A 19,606-nucleotide genomic window follows, 5' to 3' on the forward strand; every position below is an offset into this window, starting at 1 on the left:
CTTGAAGCAATCAGATGTTTTAAGAATGTTTTTAACATTTGCTTGTTAAAAGACTTTATGTGTATTTTAGTAGAAGAGGTAACTTTCATAAATGGCAGTCAGTTTCTTTAGGCTTATAATAACCTGCAAAGACCATGCAGGATGGACATTGCTCATAAGAAGGGGACTGTAGGGCAGAGGTTTAGTTGGTGTAATGGGGAACCAGTCTATAATGGAGAGAAAAGATAATGCCTGTTCACTGACTCTGGTAATCATTGATTTAATTTTTGTTTCATTTAGGGCTGTGTGAATACAGGGCCACAACTTTTATCCGGAATCTGTGGGGTCAAATAAGTTTATGACTTTTTCTGAATACAGAAAGGCAATGTGGTACATAGATCAAATATGAATTATATCCCCCAGTGGGATGTATATCAGTCATAATAATACTTCTGCACCAAAATATGTGAATATTCTCACTGAGAGGACTATAAAGACTGTAAAGAGACACAGTATACCACAGGTCAGGATTTGTCTCCAAATGACTTCAGATGACTTGAAAATTTTCCAAAACACTTAATATTTAAGGGATTTTGGGATTGCAGATAAGGAGTTGTGAAGCTACATATGTGATATATATTCGAGTTTTTCTTTTGCCATTTGCAAATATATTATAACCCCATTAGTTGTAAATTACCTTGAGTGAAATGATTACATTCCTGGGAAAAGTATTGAGAGTGAAATTTGGTGGCTGGATGAACAAGCTTTGGTGTGCCTACAGTGGAATACTACTCAGCAATAAAAATGACGAAACTACACATGTACGTAACAACGTGGAGGAATCTCAGGTATTGTGCTGAGTAAAAGAAACCAGACTGAAAAGGCTACACACTGCCATAAAAAGGAATGAAAAACTGATACATGCTATAACTTGGATGAATCTTGAACACATTGTGCTGAGTGAAAGAAGCCAGGCACAAAAGAGCACATATAGTATGATCCCATTTACATAAAATATCCAGAATAGGCATATCCATGGAAGAAGAAAGCAAATTAGGTAGCTTGGCTGTTGTCTGAGGCTGGAGAAGGGGGAGATGGGGAGTGACCGTTTAATGGGTATAGGGTTTCCTTTTTGGGGTGATAAAAATGTTCTGGAAGCAGGTAGTGGGGATGGCTGGATAACATTGTGAATGTATTTAAATGCCACTGAATTGCACACTTCAAAACGGTTAAATGGTGTGTTTTATGTTATGTGTATTTGATCATAATTTTTAAAAGGACTACATACAGCATGATTCCATTTCTGTGATGTTCTGGAAAAAGCAAAATTAAAAGGAGTAGAAAGTAGTGGTTGCCAGGGTGTTCGGGGAGGAGTCAGTTGTAAAGTGGAAGCATGAGGGAATTTTGGGCGGGATGGAACTCCTCCGTATGGATTGTGGTAGTGGTGTATGGATGTTGAATTCACTGAAATTGATATCTACTGTATTTGTATAAAAGAACATCCTTGTTAGGAAGTACAAACTGAAGTTTTTAGGGGTAGAGGACCAAGTTGTATGCTTTTTTCTCTCATGTGGTTTTAGGGAAAAATACTTGCTGTGTATGGACAGGGTAGGAAGAGAGTAATGAATGATACATTAGATACAACAAAGTATTTCAGTAGCTATATACACAAACAGTGAATCATGGAACACTACATCCTAAACTAATGATGTAATGTATGGTAACATAATGTAATAAAAAAATAAACAAAAAAGAAAAACAAAACAAAAATATATCAATAGCTGAATCTGGGTAACAGGTCCATGCGTGTATTCTTTGTGCTGTTATTCTTGCAACTTTTTTGTAACTTGGAAATGATTTTCAATAAAAAGTTGAAAAACTGACAGTACAATTGATGTATTTTATTGTTAAGTGGTCAGCAGAAATCTTGCAAGATAAAGACTACAATGAACAGCTTCTGTGAACAGTAGTGCAGTGGTTCTCAGAGTGGGTTCTGGACCAGCAGTGTCAGCACTACCTCAGACCTTGGTAGAAATATAAATTCTCAGGATGCTTGGCTAGCTCAGTCGGTTAAGCCTCTCTGCCTTGGGCTCGGGTCGTGATTCCAGGGTCCTGGGATCGAGTCCCACATTGGGCTCCTTGCTCAGTGGGGAGCCTGCTCCTCCCTCTTCCTACTGCTTCCCCTACTTGTGCACTCTCTCTCTCTGACGAAAAAAGGAAATAGAAAGAAAGAAATACAAATTCTCCAGCCCGATTTAGACCTACCAGATCATAAACTCTGCGGAAAAGTCCTAGCCATCATTGCTTTAACAAGTCATCTGTGTGATTTTGATGTGCCCTGAATTGGTAGAACCACTCACTGCATTGGATTGATTATATTCTTTATTCTAGAACTTTTTGGTACAGTTTAGAAGAGACTTAGCAAGCAGGTGGACCTTCTTTAAGTCAAAAAGGCTAATGCATATATGCTTTAGGAGCCCATGGCAAACACTTGCCTTGCCTACCTGATACTAGTTCTGCTGTAGTAAACTGTGGCAGGAGCTAGAGTAGGGTTGATGCTATTTTATGCCCTTAGTTGTACTTTGTTTATGTAGCATATTTCCTCCAGAGATCTTGGAATGATGGTAGATTAATACCACTTTTTAAAAAGATTTTATTTTTTGAGAGAGCAGGAACAGAGGGAGGGAGAGGCAGAGGGAGAAGCAGACTCCACACTGAGCAGGGCGCCCAATGCGGGGCTTGATCCCAGGACTCTGGGATCATGACCTGAGCCGAAGGCAGATGCCAAACCAGCTGAGCCACCCAGGCGCCCCAAAGTGTTTCTGTAACTTATGAATATAGAATTGTTCTTGGTTTTTAGATGGATTTACATGCCATCCAGTATGCTTTGATGCTTTTTCCAAAGGAATTTGTATTATTTAAGCAAAAATGATACAGCTTCTGGATTAAGTTTCCTAATAAGTCTCATACACAAAAAGTAATTTTCCATAGTTACTGAAGTGGTACAGAATTATTATAGTACTGTTTTATTACTTAGCAAACAAAAAAATTTTAATAGGAAAGTTAGAAGGCTAAATGGAGGTAGTGGTAGGAAGAAGGCATATCTTGCATTGAGTCTGTTAGCGTTCATATAACAAATGGGCACAGTTTCTGTGGCCCTGAGTAACAGGCTTATATCGTAACCTTTCATTTTTCACAATTGAAATGGTTTGAGCTTTTACCATCATGTTGGTAAAATAGAAGTTTTAAGAAAAGATGAAAAACCCAGAGAGAATCTGTCACTTTAGGGGCAGAAATCCATTGTGAAATGGATTGACCCTGATGATACAAGACATGCATAGTTGATGATACTCCAAATGGAGTAGCTAAAGACACAATAGCTTAACGTCATTTAGAAAAAATAGAGCTGGAAAATGCAAATACACTTTTTTTTTTTGCAGTATTTTTGGCATTTATAGACAAGTAAAAATTTTTAGTTTTTAGGGGAAAACTGACCATAGGCTAATTGGAAAGCATCCCATTTACTTATCACATTTCTAAAACTGCAGAAGGTATTATTTGCAGCCAGGAGTCTTATTAGATTTGGTACCACATTTGGGGAGGGAGTTTACAAAGGAGCCTTAAGCAAAAATGGCAAAGCTTTTAAAATAAGAATGTCTTGGGGCATCTGGGTGGTCCTCATTTTCTGTTCCGACTCATTCTTCAATTTAAGCTCCTTTGTTGAAACCACTTAAGTTATGAAGGATGGCTATGGTAATCTGCAGCCCCGGTAGGGAAGTTTTAATATTATCGTTGACTTTTACTGGACTCCCTGCATTCTTCCTTTCCTTGGGGCTTTTGGGTATGGAGTTTTATTCTATAAATTTTATTTTTTAGATTTTACTTATTTATTTGAGAGAGAGAGAGAGAGAGAGCACAGAGGGAGAGGGAGAAGCAGACTCCCTGCTGAGCAGAGAGCCTTACGCAGGGCTCAATCCCAGGACCTAGAGATCCCTACTTGAGCTGAAGACAGACGCTTAACCAACTGAGCCACCCAGGCGCCCCTGGAGTTTCATTCTAGAACTGATAAACATCTTCACAACCTAAGGCATCATTTTATTCAGAAATAAGAACCACCACCTTTGTGGGTTTTGGTGGTAGACTTTGTAATCTTGGAGATCTCTACCTAAACTGTATGTGACATCTGATGATAGAAGAGATAGCATGGGAATATAGCATGACAGTGATGAGCAGATGCTTTAAGTGGCAGTTCGTTTCCTCTTCCCCAGAGCTATTTAGCCAAGATGGAATGTGCCTCTCCGAGATGGGGAAGGTGTTTGAACTCTAGCCCTTTGTTAGCTTTTTGCTTTTCCCAGTTCCTCACTCTTCTCTAGGTAGAATTGCTTCTGGCTTCTGTACTTATTTGTCTCTTTGGCCAAATGCTCAGGTGGCTTTGCCTGAATCTTCTAGGTTGTATAAGTCTGTATGGGGCTTCCAGTGCCTTTGGGTGTTTAGAAGGATTCATGAAAGAGTTTCTTCTGCTGAAGTAGCAAGAATTAAAGGGTCCCTAATCAGGGAGAGGGAATAGTGCAGCAGCCAGTTGTCTTCTAGCTTCAGTCCATGGAGGGAAAGTCATTATGTAATTACCTTCAGTGGGCAGAAGATAGAGGCTCTACATACAAACTATTTATAGGATATGAAACTACATTGGCCTCTTCTTTTAACTTTCTCCTTACACCAGAACATCTGATCTGTGCTCACCCTTTCTAGCTAAAATTCTGCACCCTCAAAATGTTAATTAAAACAATTTTTACCTGCTTCCATGTTTCTTACATTAGCATTTAGGACCTCTATCTAATTTATGTGTAAGCTTTGGTGACACTGCTTTATAAATACACCACTGAATTGTACAGTTTATTTTGTTATATTTTATTTTTAAGGATTTTGTTTTGTTTTTTGTTTTTTTGTTTTTTTGGAGGGTGCTGGGGAGAGGCAGAGGGAAAGGGAGAAAGAGAATCTTAAGCAGGCTGCACACCCAGCATAGAGCTTGACACAGGCTCTATCTCGCAACCCTGAGATCATGACCTGAGCCAAAATCAAGAGTCAGACACTTAACTGACCAGGCACCCCTCAAGATTTTTTTTTTTAAGATTTTATTTTTATTTATGAGAGAGTGGGGGAGGGGAGAGAGAGAGAGAGACACGTCAACTCTGACCCAAGCTAAAACCAAGAGTCGGACGCCCAACTGGCTGAGGCACCCAGGCATCCCCTAAGATTTTAAGTAATTTCTACACCCAGCGTGGGGCTTGAACCTGTAGTCCTGAGACCAAGAGCTGCACACCACCTACTGAGCCAGCCAGGTGCCCTTGAATTGTACACTTTAAAAGAGTTTATTTTGTGGTATAAATTACATTTCAATTTTAGAAAATAAACCTTGAAAATTGGTTGACAAGTCATATGAAGATTGATTTCTTAAAAGCATTTTCATGAGTATTTAGAATATTTAACAGAGCTTTAACCAGATATTAATGGCTTACTGACTAGTACTTAAACCTTATAGGTAGAGTTCATAATTGATTGTCCCTAGTCTCAGTTCAATTCATTATGCTGCGCCTAGAAAATGTTGTTATATTTTCATCTTTTAAAAAATAAAACAGCACCCTGTGCCCCTTGAAAAGCTTATGATTCATTTACCTACCAAGTATGTGCCATTCTGATTAGCATATGACTCTACCTTTGAAACTACTACAGAACGTTATTGTTTGTTTATTGATTTATTTATTCAACCAATAGTTATAGTGTGTTGAGGTGCAGAGGATATGCTGGCGATCATAAGCATTGTAATCTTTGACCTTGGGGGCTTCAGTTTCTGTGGAAAATGGATATATGGGACAGATGATCTGTATTCATCTGAATAGGTCAAGTATCTTATAAATCATTTTTTTTTTTTTAAGGGATGTGGGAGTTCTTACATGGGTTCTTTTTGGCTGAAAGTTTGAAGTTTACCACTGTGGATAACTTGATGAAAAATGGTTAGTTCTTTTTTTTTTTTTTTTTAAGATTTTATTTATTTTATTTGCCAGTGAGAGAGAGAGTTGAGAGTACAAGCAGGGGGAGCAGCAGGCTCCCCTCAGACTAAGGAGCCTGACGCGGGACCCGATCCCAGAACCCAGGATCATGACCCAAGCTGAAGGCAGACACCTAACTGATTGAGCCATCCAAACATCCCAAAACATGTTCAGTTATTTCTAATGCTAAAGTCACTAGCGGATGACAGACATAGAAATTTTAGAGTCAGCAGGCTTAGAAAAAGAATAACACCTGGAGCAGCTGAGTGATTCAGTCAGCTGATCGAGGCCTTCAGTTTAGGTCATAATCCCAAGGTCCTGGGATCAGTCCCATCTCGGCCTCCTTGCTCAGCAGGGAACCCACTTCTCCCTTTGCCTGCCACTCCCCTTGCTTGTGTGTGCTTTGTCTTTCTTTCTAACAGATAAATAAATCTTTAAAAAAAAATAACAGCTAAGTGAATGGTTGGAAATAATTATTGGTCAGAGAGTTCAGCAAGTTATTGTTAATGATTTTCAAAGAGTTAAAATGAAACTGGACTTTTCATGGTTGTTACAGGAAATGATAGACAAGAAGTGGAGAAAATTGCACACAGATGTATGTGGGTGCTTTTTACCAACCTGGAAGCTTTCCAAATTCCATCATTGGGGGGTTTTTATGGGAGGTTCCATTATGCAGTCATTCTTGATTAAATCATTGTGGCTACTGGTGCTTAGCTTAAATTCCAACTCCTTTCCTGTCCCTGCACATTGGAGGGGTAAGGCTAAAAGTTCCAAGCTTCTGATCAAGATTTGGACATTCTGATCATCAGGCCCCATCCTGATGCTATCTAGGAGCCCACCCAAGAGTCACCTCATTAAAAAAACAGACACTCATATCACCCTTATCATTCAGGAAATTCCAGGAGTTTTAAGAACTCCATGTCAGAAAACTAGAACAGAGACCAAATGTCTTTCTATATTATCATAGATGGGGGTCCCAAATGTGGATCTGGCTGGTATCTGGTATGTTTAGGTGGGCATCAGTTTTCTGTTACAAGATATAGGTGACCTAGGCTTATGGCCTGGTCATAGTGTGAGTCTCACAGAATGCCATTAGTCTGACCCTTGTCTGGGTAATATTTTACTTCTGGAATAGGTAAGTGGCTGGAGCAGTGTGATCTGTTCTCATCTTGAGCAACTTCCATCTCAGAAGCCACTGTCTTTGTGGAACCTTCCCAGAGTCCCTTAGAACAGTGGTGACTTGTCCATTTATTTGTAGTAGGGTCCAGGCAATGGGAAAAATGTTTATGGGCCATATTTTTTTCCCACTTGAAATGAAAATAGCTTAGTGATCTATGAGGGAAACAGATATATTCTTAGCATAAACTAGAAATCAGTGAGGCAATTCATCAGTGCCAAAATTTTAATACTGGGGCATATTTGAGGAGCACCAACACAGGTACTATCTGATCTTTAGTCCCTGATAATGCTTTGTAATAGAAACATGGGGGTCCTGAAATGCATTATCTCATACACTCTGAAACCACCCTGCAAAGGAGTTACCATCATTGCAGCTTGGCATATGGATAACCCAGGCCCAAAGAGAAATGGCTCAACTGAAAGCTCATGATGAGTTAGCTTCTGCATATGTACAGACGCGAGAAGTTACTTTTCTTGTGTGTTGCTCCAGTAAGGAAACTCATTACAATTGCTGTGGTGTTAACTAAGCACCATTGTGTTGGAGATAGAGAAATGAAAAGAGCGAGGGGCACCTGGGTGGCTCAGTCGGTTGGTCTTCTGCCTTTGGCTAAGGTCATGATCTCTGGGTCCTGGGATTGAGCCCTGTGTCAGGCTTCCTGCTCAACAGTGAGTCTGTTTCTTTCTCTCTCCCTCAGCCCCTCCCCACCACTAGTTCTCTTTTTCAAATAAATAAACAAAATCTTCAAAAAAGCCAACTCTCTGAGGTCAAGGACACACCCCTCCACTGTGCCCACATAGCATTGTTAATGTCACTGGAATGAAAATAAATAAGGGTAAGAATTTCCTAACAAATGATATCCTGGGCCCAGAGAACCATCGTTAAGAAGTCACCCTAAGATTAATTTTGGACTTTGAAAACTACTTGAAAATACAACCGCTCCCCCCTTTTTAATAACCAGTTGGCACAGATGGAGCATAATCAAATAGAGCCATATGCAATTTTGAGAAATTTAGCAAGTAATCATGACTGTGTATCTTCCTCATTTCATCTTTTATTATAAACCAGCAAGCCTTATGTGAGTAGTTGAGGGGGAGAGGATTGAAAGTGCTTATAAGATGCCAAAATGATACATTTCATGGAGTCTAATCGTGTTCTTCCCAGATAGTAGGTTGACAAATCAGATATTTTCCAAATTTTCATAATGCATATTGAGGTTTTGGGTTTTTTTTTTTTTTTTTTAAGATTTTATGAGAGAGAGAGAGAGAGCATGAGCAGGAGTGGGGGGAGAGGGAGAAGCAGACTCCCTGCTGAGCTGGGAGCCCAATGTGGGGCTCAATTCCAGGACCCTGAGATCATGACCTGAGCGGAAGGTAGCTGCTTAACCAACTGAGCCACTTAGGCACCCCCACTTGTGGTTTTAACAGAGCAAAGTACTTGTTAGAAATCTTGTATATCGGAGGGGTGCCTGGGTGGCTCAGTGGGTTAAGCCTCTGCCTTCGGCTCAGGTCATGATCTCAGGGTCCTGGGATCGAGCCCTGCATTGAGCCCCCGCGTTGGGCTCTCTGCTCAGCGGGGAGCCTGCTTCCCCCTCTCTCTCTGCCTGCCTCTCTGCCTATTGTGATCTCTCTCTGTCAAATGGATAAATAAAATCTTAAAAAAAAAAATCTTGTACATCGGAGATTTTTGAAAAAAACTCCGGACTTTGAAAAAAAAATAGCAATCTTGCACATCTGTTTTCTTTGTTGTATTATTTCCATTGGTAGGAATTCACATAACTATCGATTCTGTTTTGGTTTTTGCTTAAAATCTCTAACTTGAGGGCGCCTGGGTGGCTCAGTGGGTTAAGCCGCTGCCTTCAGCTCAGGTCATGATCTCAGGTTCCTGGGATCGAGTCCCGCGTCGGGCTCTCTGCTCAGCAGGGAGCCTGCTTCCCTCTCTCTCTCTCTCTCTCTCTCTGCCTGCCTCTCTGTCTACTTGTGATCTCTCTCTGTCAAATAAATAAATAAAATCTTTTAAAAAAAAATCTCTAACTTGATAATTTACTTCTAAAAGTCTGTAGCCCCAATGAAATATGAAAATAGGACCTATAAAAATATAGCCCTCTTGAGTCTCTATTAAGATTTTTTGTGGTGCTCTATATAGTCATAATGCTTTATTCCTACAGAAATAATAATCCTTGTTTAGAGAAAAAAAAATCTGTTTTCTTTTCCCTTAAAGATACCCAATAAAATAGCCTATTTCCCTCTCTTTGTCCTTTTTTTTAAAATTCGAGTGTAGTTCTGTTTCAGTTATACAATGTAGTGATTCGCAATTCTGCAGATTAGTCAGTGCTCATTATGAGTCCCCTCTACCTGTGTCCTTTAAAATCCTGATTCCTTTTTTTACATTTCGTAGTTGGTATGTATATTCTTGGCTTTATCAGTGTAAATCAGTCCTCCTAATGGGAAGTTCAGCTGGACTTGTTTATGATAGTTGGGTTTTTCTAGACTAGTTTGAACAGAGGACTGCTCATCTCATTTGCCTAAGTAAATATCGCTGTGTGATTGTTATAAAAGCAGGGTTTGGTATAGACGTTACAGTTAACTTTAACAATTAAGAGCTGTGTTTGTCATCATCTCTGAGTCAGCTTTTTTAGGAGCCGAGACTAAAAGATACTAGATATTATTCATTAAAGCTTTGTTTTCATACCTTGTTCCCCCTTAAGCACCTGTTAGCTTTTATCACAGTATTTTTTTGAGTGATAGGCAATCATGTGATTCATGAATATGAAGAAGAATTGAAATTTTAATGTTACCTTTATAGATTTCCTTCTTTCTCTGTTCTCATCCTTCTTAGCTGCCAACAGACAAACAAACCTGTAAGGAGCATTCACAATTTTATGAAAAATCTATACATTTAGTTAGGTTAGAAAGTGGAGTAAAATATCCTTTTTAATAGTCACATAAATAAGCACAAGGACCCATCAGCCCACCAGGCTTCTTCCTAGAATGTGGGGGTAGAAGAAAAGGGTAATAAAAAAATTTCTTATTCCTTAGGTCAGAGTCTGTCTATGGGACTGTTAACACTGAGTTTACTATCTTAATTCCCAAATAGCTCCTAGCAATTCTGAATGCAAGTTTGGTTGGTTGTTTTCAGAATGTTTAGGTCTGTGGGTGGAATAGGTCTACTAGAACTTACTCTGTGAATTATAAAATTACATTGGAGGAATTAAAAAGAAACCCCCAGTTATCCCACTACAATAGTAGAACCACTGTAATCATGTTCGTGTACAGTTGTGTTGCATTACATCGTTTTCAGATTTCTGTATATTCACCTGTGGTTGCTCAGCCCCTCTCTCCGACTCCATCTTCCCTCTCATGGAGCGAGCGTGAGAGGTGGGATGTGACTCAGTTGTGGCTTCAGTTAGTCTCTTGTCTCCCAAGTTTCCCTAAGTGTGAGCATTCACTGTGCTAGCTGTGATTCTGTTATTTAAAGTGATATGTTTTTCATACATTATGGTCCTTAAATGCAAGCCAACCACTTCATCTGGTGTCAACCAAAAGAAAAGTGATCTGTTGCGACGCTGGAGGAAAAACTGGCAGTGTTGGACTTAACCTATATTGAGAGATGGTATGTTGTTCTTCACGTTGGGGTGTTCGAGTATGATTTTGACAATGCATGGTTTTCATCTCATATGCAAACTTTTATCTCTAACCTCTGAGTTAGATGTGACTTCATAGTAGTTAGTTCTGGTTCTTTTTCCTATACACATTATATATAATTATCCTCATTTTAAAAGTTTTTTAAATATGCTATATTAAACATCTCATATCAAGTATCTTGCTGTATTGTAATTTTTATAGCTATAATTGCAACAAGACTTTTGGGTTTTTGTCTTTGCAGAAGACTTTTGGTAGCCAGTATAGCAGTCCATGAGTGTGAATGATTTCTAACTTGCATACTTGGGTCCGTGCACAAGGTTCTGCCGTAGGTATTTTAGAATGGGGTAACTGGTGTGCTGCAGATTTCTGTATTTTTCAACCATAGACATGGTCTTAACTTGTCTGTGCTTGGGCATGTGGGACCCTTTCTATGATTGGGCTTAGTAAAATTTAGAATTCAGATTACTCGTATCAGTCTAGGATTTTATTAAAAGGTGAGTGGCTAGGGATGCCGGGGTGGCTGAGTTGTTAAGCATCTGCCTTCGGCTCAGGTCATGATCCCAGGGTTCTGGGATCGAGCCCTACATTGGACTCCTTCCTCAGCAGGGAGCCTGCTTCTCCCTCTCCTACTACCCTACTTGTGTTCCCTCTCTCGCTCTGTCTCTGTCAAAAATAAATAAGTAAAATCTTTAAAAAAAAAAAAAAGAAGAAGAAGAAGAAAGGTGCGAGGCTATTAGTGTAGCAGTTAACAGCATCAATTTGAATGTGGTCCCTGGCTCTGAGCCCATATTGCTGCTTACCACTGAGGTGATTTTGAGCAAATTACTTATTCTTTCTTTGTCTGCTTCCCCATGGGTAAAATGAGGTTAATGGTATTTACCTCATAGGGTGGTCTTGTGGGGATTTAATTAGTGTATGTAAAGAGTTCAGAATGCAGCCTTGCACCAACAAGTGCTATGTAAGTATTACTTCGTACTGTTGTCCATTTGGGCAATTCCTGGAAATCCTTGTACAGCTGTGAGTCTTAGACACACAAAATGCCCAAGATCAAGATAGGGCGTTTTTTTTTTTTTTTAAGTTTTGGGTATTATAATTAAGACTTAAATTTTTATTATTTAATAGCTAAAATTTCAGGCAGAAGATATTGAAAGTTGGGCTTACGGATTTAATGTTCAGTCTGAAGTACATTGTTAGGGTAATGTATTGCAGAGTTGATGTATAGAAATGCTCATAATGTCTCTTGCAAACTGTATCTTTTCCTTCCCAGTGACTGTAATATCAGAGTTATTTATTCTTCAGTAAAGTGTGAATGTTGTCATAAATCTCTTTCTCTTTGTCTGCAGATTCTGTGAGCTCTTCTGGGCCACAATAGTTATTTCTCTAAGCACAGAAAGGAAACTCGGGGCTTTTCCAATGTGGTGTTAGTTCCCTGTGTTTTTCATGTGGGCAGCCAGACAGAGGGTTGCATTCCACACACCTGGGCCTTGATATGCTCTGTAGAGATAATCAACACTCTTGAGAGTTTATCTGCTTGTTCCATAGCTACCCCTTTCTGATTGTGGACATGCAGTCAAGTGTTTGCAGTAGAGATTTGCTGATACAAGGCACCTTATTTGCTTCTGCTATTCTAGTGTTTTCCAAGAACATTCAGAGCGCTTTACAAAATGCAGAATGTTTTCTTTTCTTTTTTTATTTTTTTAAGCGGGCTCCACATCCAGCATGGAGCCCAGCATGGGGCTGGAACTCATGACCCTGATGAGATCAAGACCAGAGCTGAGATCAAGAGTCGGAGGCTTAACTGACTGAGCCACCCAGGGGTCCCCCAAATGCAGAATGCTTTCTGTAGGAGAAGTTCACTGAGTTTGATCAAGAAAATCCACTTGAAAGGAATTAACTAGCAAGACAATTTCTGTTGTTAATAGGATATATAAAAACACATATACCGTTTCTTTAAGGTAGTTTCATTTCTTCAAATAGTTACTAATCAGAAAAGGCTGATTTTGTCGTCAATTTAAGTAAAGGTCGCAGCAGCTAGTTTTGATGTGTGCTGGTCAAAGCCGTCAAATCAAATGGAAAATCTCTCTCTCGGCCGAAGGTGATAGTGGGATATCTATCGAGTAGATCTGTTTTCTTCTTGGTCATTTCACAAAATTCTAAGCAAGAATCAGCCTATGCCATTGTAACATTGGCATATTTAATTTGAAGTATTTTGTAAGTCGGAAGTCACGGTTTTATTATTATCATAAGAAAACATTTCAGACCATTCATTCCATGTGACAAGGAATCCAACCCATCTCACCAAATTTGGTCTGTTTTTTAAGTTACATTTTCTGTTGCTCCGGGTTTTTTTTTTTTGTTTTTTTTTTTTTTTTGGTCTCTGATACTTTGATTTAATAATACTTAGTTTCCCGTTGTTACATATACTCTGTGCTCAAAATTGGCCTGGGTCCTGTGTTGTTTCTCTTCCCCTGAGTTTTATTTCTCATCTGAACAAATTGCATCTTTTTCTTGCTGTTTGTTTGCACAGCATCACTCCTAAAGATGAGCTTCTTTATCCTGCGAGGCAGTGGAGGAAGCATGGAAGTCATTTGTGGAGCATTGCATTGCCAAGTGTGTTTTTGTTGTCATGTGGTGCCAGTATCCGGGAAATTAAAGAATGGGTTCACATTTAGAACTCAGCAGTCTGTAAATCCCATGAGCTCCCAATCTCATGGGTCATGAGAGTTGCAAATGGTACTTGCTTAGGGGAAAGGTGAAGGGTGTTGCATAACTCTAATGGTTTATACAGTTCTTGAACATGTACTGATTGCTAACAACTGCTGTCTCTCCCCCAGCCTACTCTACTGCCAATCTTTGTGCACAAGCACAATTTTGGACCCAACTATTTGCACTTACTTATGCTTTTACACCTTCTTCCTTTCATAAAGATTTAAGCTGGTTTATGACTTGAGTTGAAACAAGGAAAAAAAGAGGAGACCTGAAATGGTCTGTCCCCTGCCAACCAGAAGCCTCCTGTGGTATCCAAACAGAATAGTTGCCTCAGTCTGTCAGCACTTCTGTCTTTGAAGGTGGTTTCTGCTTGAAAAGTGGTGACTATTAGCATAGCTTTGGGATAATTGCTTCTCCTTCCTCTCTCGGGATACATTTTTTTTTTTTTCCAGATACTTTCCTGTTCTTGTTGACTTTGTTTTTCCAGAAGATTCAGCCTGTGGTGAAATGTTCTGGGTCCCCACTTGAACTTTCTGTGGGATTACCTAACTCTGGGGTACCCTCACCAAGACCATCAGTGCTAAAGAGGGCAGATCTTCTTGGTTAATAGAAAATGCTATTTTGGAGTGACTCTCAAAGCCCAGAAACATCCAGATTTTCCTTCAGTACTTTTTTCTGTTTGGGGTAGTGGCTTTGCCTAGTATAGGGGAGGGAGGGCCTAGTTGGGAGGGCTTGTGTTAAGGGGTTCAGAAACAGGGGATTTAAGTGTGTCTTTTGTGTTTGCAAGGCACTAACACCACTCCCGTCTGTATTTAAATGCTGTCCCCAGGTTACGACTATGGCTATGTCTGCGTGGAGTTTTCACTCTTGGAAGATGCCATCGGATGCATGGAGGCCAACCAGGTTGCTTTATACTTCGGTCAAATGATGCTGGAAGGATATATTTTTTATGTATGGGGAGGGAGGGTTTCAAATGATTGAACTTTGGAAAGGTACCAGAAATCTGTATTTGGAGCATACTGCATTCCAACCAGAAAGAAGTTGTGATGCGAGACTCTAGAAGAAGCTGGGAAGGTTTCTCTACAAGTAGAGTTATTGGACACAAGTGTATTTTAAAAACTAGAGCCCAGTTGCAGTTGGACTAGATGACAAAGACAGTATATGGGGAAAATGACAGGTTTGGAGTGTGACTGATACTGAGATCCTAATGTAAAGAATGATCCTTGACTGTCTGTCATCTCAAGGATCTGCCTGGCACAGGAATTCTAGGTCAGTACTTATATCCAGACCTAGGGTGAAGACCACTGATGGCAACTCCTGTGGCACTCAGGTCCTATCCGCATGTGCTGCTTTCTCAAGAGGGCCATCAGGGAGGAGAGAGGAGTGGCTTGTTCATGTGTATTGCATTCATCATGGCTCTTTATAAATTGGAGTTTTGTACTCAAGTTCTTGGCTGTATATAGTCAGAGCTGGTGAATCTGAATCTATATTTACCTTATGTTTGAAACTTCTAGATGTATTCCGCTTGCCACCTAGAACTGTCATTTGGACTTTTAATTGAACCTTACTGGTAGTTTTGGAAGGAATTATAAAGTAGAAAGAATCCTTCTTGTCATGGTATTTCTTTGGGGACAGTTATTTTCTTTGTGGTGTCTTAGTTCCTTCATCTGTCAAGTGGGAGATAGAAACTTAATGATACAGTTTGATTTTTATGTACCACTGCTTGTACTTAACTGTGAATGCAGTGTGCCCTTAAGGGTAAGAGCCCTAAGGCTCTGCCAGAAAAGAGTAATATTACATGAGAACTCTACCTCTCTTAGAGCCTGATGCCCTTTCATCAGCTTTGTTCCATTCAGCATGGCTCATTACTTAACCTTCTCCCTTCTTTGGCCATGTTCTCCCCTTATGGGTATGGAAATGACATGCTGTAAATCCTTTGGGAACAAGCACTAATTAGAGGATATTTGATATATCCATACCTATTGTTAGTAGTATAAATGCTGTTATATCCTCAGAGAATGACTAGATTAAGGCCATACCCCCTTGACAGTGTTCTTGTTGACTGATTTGTTCGCTGTCCATCATTAAGCCAGTCACTTAATAGATATTAATTATGTGTCAGAAACTGTGCCAGCTACCAATATTTTGAGAGAAGAGTGAAGGTCCCAAACTTTGTGCTTATGGTTGATTCCATTCTGACTGTCCTAATAGAACACTCACGTAATTCATGAACATCTTGTAATCAGTAAATAATCATTAAGTTCTGTCCCACTGTGCTAAATCATATTATAAGTGGTGGAAACATAAAGAGGAGAGCCATGGCACATGCCATGCCATTCTCTTTTGTACCATTCTCCCAACTGTGTCTTTCTCTTAGAGGGGTGTTACTTTTTATCAGAGCTGTTTGATCTTCGATCGATCGTAGAAAATAACAATATTGTGTTTTAACTGCCTCGCCCTCTGTCCCAACAAAAAATCCTGTCTGAAGTTTCTAGCCCCTTAAGGGAAGTGTTAAATAGAACTAGGACAGCCTTCTTTAAAAAGGTTTATCCTAGGTAGGGTTTCTTTTGGAGCCATATCTGGAAAAATGTTCATTTACACAAGCAGTATTGAGGGGGTACGGCCTTTTAACATCTCTGCTCCCACCCTCCCCACACATTCTGTGAACATTCTTAGGGCTCCCAGATCCCTGTTGACTGACTCCTACTTGGTGAATGAGACACCAGAACAAAGCACGAGCTGGGCCAAAATTCTTTAAGGGTGAAAGAGGATGTTTTGACAGGTAGCTATCCTTACGCATAGGTACCATAAGGTACTCTGTGTCAAGTACAAATAAGAGACAGCCTCTGTCTTCCAGGAGCTTAGACCAAGAAAGGTGACAGACATTATGTGGTATTCATAGATCCTATGGAGTGTTCTCTCAAATTCCAAATTTTTGTATGATCTCATTTTTAATATTCAATGGTATAATTCCTTAAGAAGGTAGCACCATATCCTTAATCAGTCAACCTCCTTTTGTAGCTTTTTATTCTTCCCCTACTCATGGGACAGAGGGCATACTGCTAGCACTGCCACACAACAGAATTCTCTCCCTGAACTGTATAGATTTCTTGATCCACTCAGCATCCTTCTCATAATCTTTGCCACAACTCAGGATGTGTGCAAGTCATTCTGATGGAAAGATTTTTGAGAATGAGATCTCTAGGGGAATTTTTGTACCTAGGTAGTACAGCATAGCAAAGAGGAGTGTAGCTTGCAGCCAGATGTTAACTTCCTAGCTGGGTTGTCTCTGGCAGGTTTCTTTACCTCCCTCAGCCTCAGTTCCCTCTGTTACCAGTACCTCATCAGGCCTTGATGTGGACAACATGAGATCATACATTCGTGAGTGACTGCTCCGTGTCAGGCACCTTTCTAGATGCTGGAGATGGTTCAGTAAACAAGACATTATAGAACTTCTCTCTTAGTGATAAGAGACAGGGCATAAGCGAGTAGACAAATTTAAAACAATATAATATATGATAGTGCTGAGTTCTGTAAAGATAATGCATGATGGGGACAATTTTATATGGGGTTGTCAGGGAAGCTTCTTGGGTGACATGACATTTGGTGAATAATGTGTACAGAACACTTAGCTTAGGATCTGGTACCTAGTAAGCACTACCTCCTGCATGTCAGTAATTTCCAACATAATTCTAGGAAAATAAATTTATTTTTATATCTGGATGTTCCTTAAGGGAATGGTTGTGGTTCAGTCTCCCAGTAATACTACAAAATCTTATGAGAGATGTAAGAATGTGAGAGAAGTCCTTTTCAGAGTGCATACAGCAGGTGTTTATGGAAGATGCATGTCTTTGTCTATTCATTCATTTTCCTACCCTCCAGGTTTTACTTATAGACCAAATTGGCACAGATTCTGAGTCACCATCTGCTGGACACCTCTCAGTAGAATCTGTGTATATGATTCTGAGGAGGTTTCTATTGACTGCTTTAATTTGAATTTATTTTTTAACAATTCTTTGCTTATCCTGACTCTTTTTTTTTTTTTTTAAGATTTTATTTATTTATTTGACAGACAGAGATCACAAGTAGGCAGAGAGGCAGGCAGAGAGAGAGAGAGAGGAGGAAGCAGGCTCCCTGCAGAGCAACGAGCCCGATGTGGGGCTCGATCCCAGGACCCTGGGATCATGACCTGAGCCGAAGGCAGAGGCTTTAACCCACTGAGCCACCCAGGCACCCCGCTTATCCTAACTCTTGATGTGAAATGTCTTTTTACTTACCATTGACAGTTCTAAGTCTAGGGGAAGGGAATAAAGGAGGCTTCTGCCAGTTTACTTTGTCAAATATTGCGGGATATATGTGCCGTAGAGGGGTAGTCCTGGTTGATGACCAAGGCCTCTCTAGCCCTTTTCCAGTGCCTTCATGGAGGCGTCAGACAGTAGGACACTCGACAGCACTACTGAGCATTGTGGCCGAGAGGACTCCTTAGGGCTAGCCTAGCCAGCAGCTGTCTGGGCAATTCATTTCTAGCAGAGGTCTGTCAGTATACTTTCACTGTCTCTGTCTAGAAGTAGAAAGCCAGCAAACACCGTGAGGAAGGGTTTTTATTCTACCTCTATGGGAAAGGTATTTCTAGCAGCATCATATACCCTGGGCTTTCTTTGTTGTCCAAGTCCTGCAGTTTGAGGGTGAATATTATCTCTTTTTGCTGTATGTGCCATTGCACTGGGACTTAAGGGAGTAAGAAGCATTATATTAGAAGATCGATCCCTTTCAGTGGTTGCCCAGTTGTGAGTACTAGCTCTTTCAAGCTCTTGTCAGTTCTACAGAAATTAGCACTTTATTTTCTTCTGTTTGCAGGTAGTGATGTTTGTGGTCTCTTCCCATTCAACCAAATGTTTACTAAAATGCCCTTATAAAGGATAGCTCTGGAAGAAGAATTCATTTCTCTGGAAGTTTTACTCAAGGGTCTTAGTATTGATGACCTTCTTTAGCCAAATGACGGGGCTGTGTGACAGAATCAGCCTGACTTCATAAAGTGGAAAGAAAAGATGCCATTATCACCTAACATGAAAATTCTTTCAGACACTGGCCTTTGCTGGTGCAGAGGGGAATGAAATTTTATGAAATGGTGTTTTTTGTGTCAATAAAATTAAGAGAATTTGGGTTTTTTTTTTTTTTTTTTTAAATTTTTTTTTTTTTTTTTAAGATTTTATTTATTCATTAGTTAGAGAGAGAGAGAGCATGAGCACAGGCAGACAGAGTGGTAGGCAGAGGCAGAGGGAGAAGCAGGCTCCCCGCTGAGCAAGGAGCCCGATGTGGGACTCGATCCCAGGACGCTGGGATCATGACCTGAGCCGAAGGCAGCCGCTTAACCAACTGAGCCACCCAGGCGTCCCGAGAATTTGGGTTTTTGAAGCTATCAGAGTTTCCAGGGTGGTTCTGACGATAATGTGAAGGAACCCAAATCTGAAATGAAACCCAAATCTGTCTTTTGACTAAAATGAGATCAACAGGAAAAGCTTATGTTTTGGGGGATGGGTAGACTATTTGTGAGGCTGTAGTGGAAAAAATAGGTGAAGACCTAGTTTGTTGGAATGTTAATCAGGATGATAGCATTACTGTATGAAACAGTTCAGTATTTCAGTTGTATGCAGTCCAAGTAACAACAAAAACAGTAATCTTTTTAAATTCCTGCGAGGTTGTCTTGCCTAGACGCACACCCCAAAACTACTTCACTGAAGAGAATGTGGCACCCCAGCCAGGGCTCAGCTGTATGACTTGTGTCTTGAATTATGCCATTCTTCCTGGAAACTTCAGTTTCAGTACCTTTTCTGATTGCCCTCCGTAGAGGTTATTGGTGGGAAATAGAAAGACAAATGCATTCTAAAATGAGTGTAAATCAGTAATTACTGAAGATTCTTGTGAGTGGGATTTAAGAGAATTACCTGTCTAGTAATTGAGTCTTGACTGACATAGGCAGTATATCTTAGCAATTAAATACTTGAAGGCAGACTGCCTGGGGTTGCATTCCTGTCCTGTCACCTTTCTTT

The 19,606-nt window shown here is 40.1% G+C and overlaps 1 protein-coding gene across 6 annotated transcripts in view; it reads left to right on the forward strand.

Moving 5' to 3' along the window:
- Window positions 1–19,606, forward strand: part of RBM6 (RNA binding motif protein 6) — a 104,591-nt gene that overhangs the window by 40,081 nt on the left and 44,904 nt on the right. For 3 of the 6 annotated variants that reach the window (XM_032868095.1, XM_032868094.1, XM_032868096.1), the window contains one exon: window positions 14,386–14,459. The exons of 2 other annotated variants lie outside the window; for them this stretch is intronic. In XM_032868095.1, the coding sequence (XP_032723986.1) occupies window positions 14,386–14,459 (74 nt within the window). Of the gene's footprint in view, window positions 1–14,385; window positions 14,460–14,572; window positions 14,826–19,606 lie in introns of those variants that run through there. One more of the 6 variants, XM_032868099.1, reaches the window with a different exon arrangement.

This window comes from Lontra canadensis, unplaced genomic scaffold, assembly GCF_010015895.1.
Source record: "Lontra canadensis isolate GAN:19392208 unplaced genomic scaffold, GSC_riverotter_1.0 scaffold35, whole genome shotgun sequence".
NCBI lineage: Eukaryota > Metazoa > Chordata > Mammalia > Carnivora > Mustelidae > Lontra > Lontra canadensis.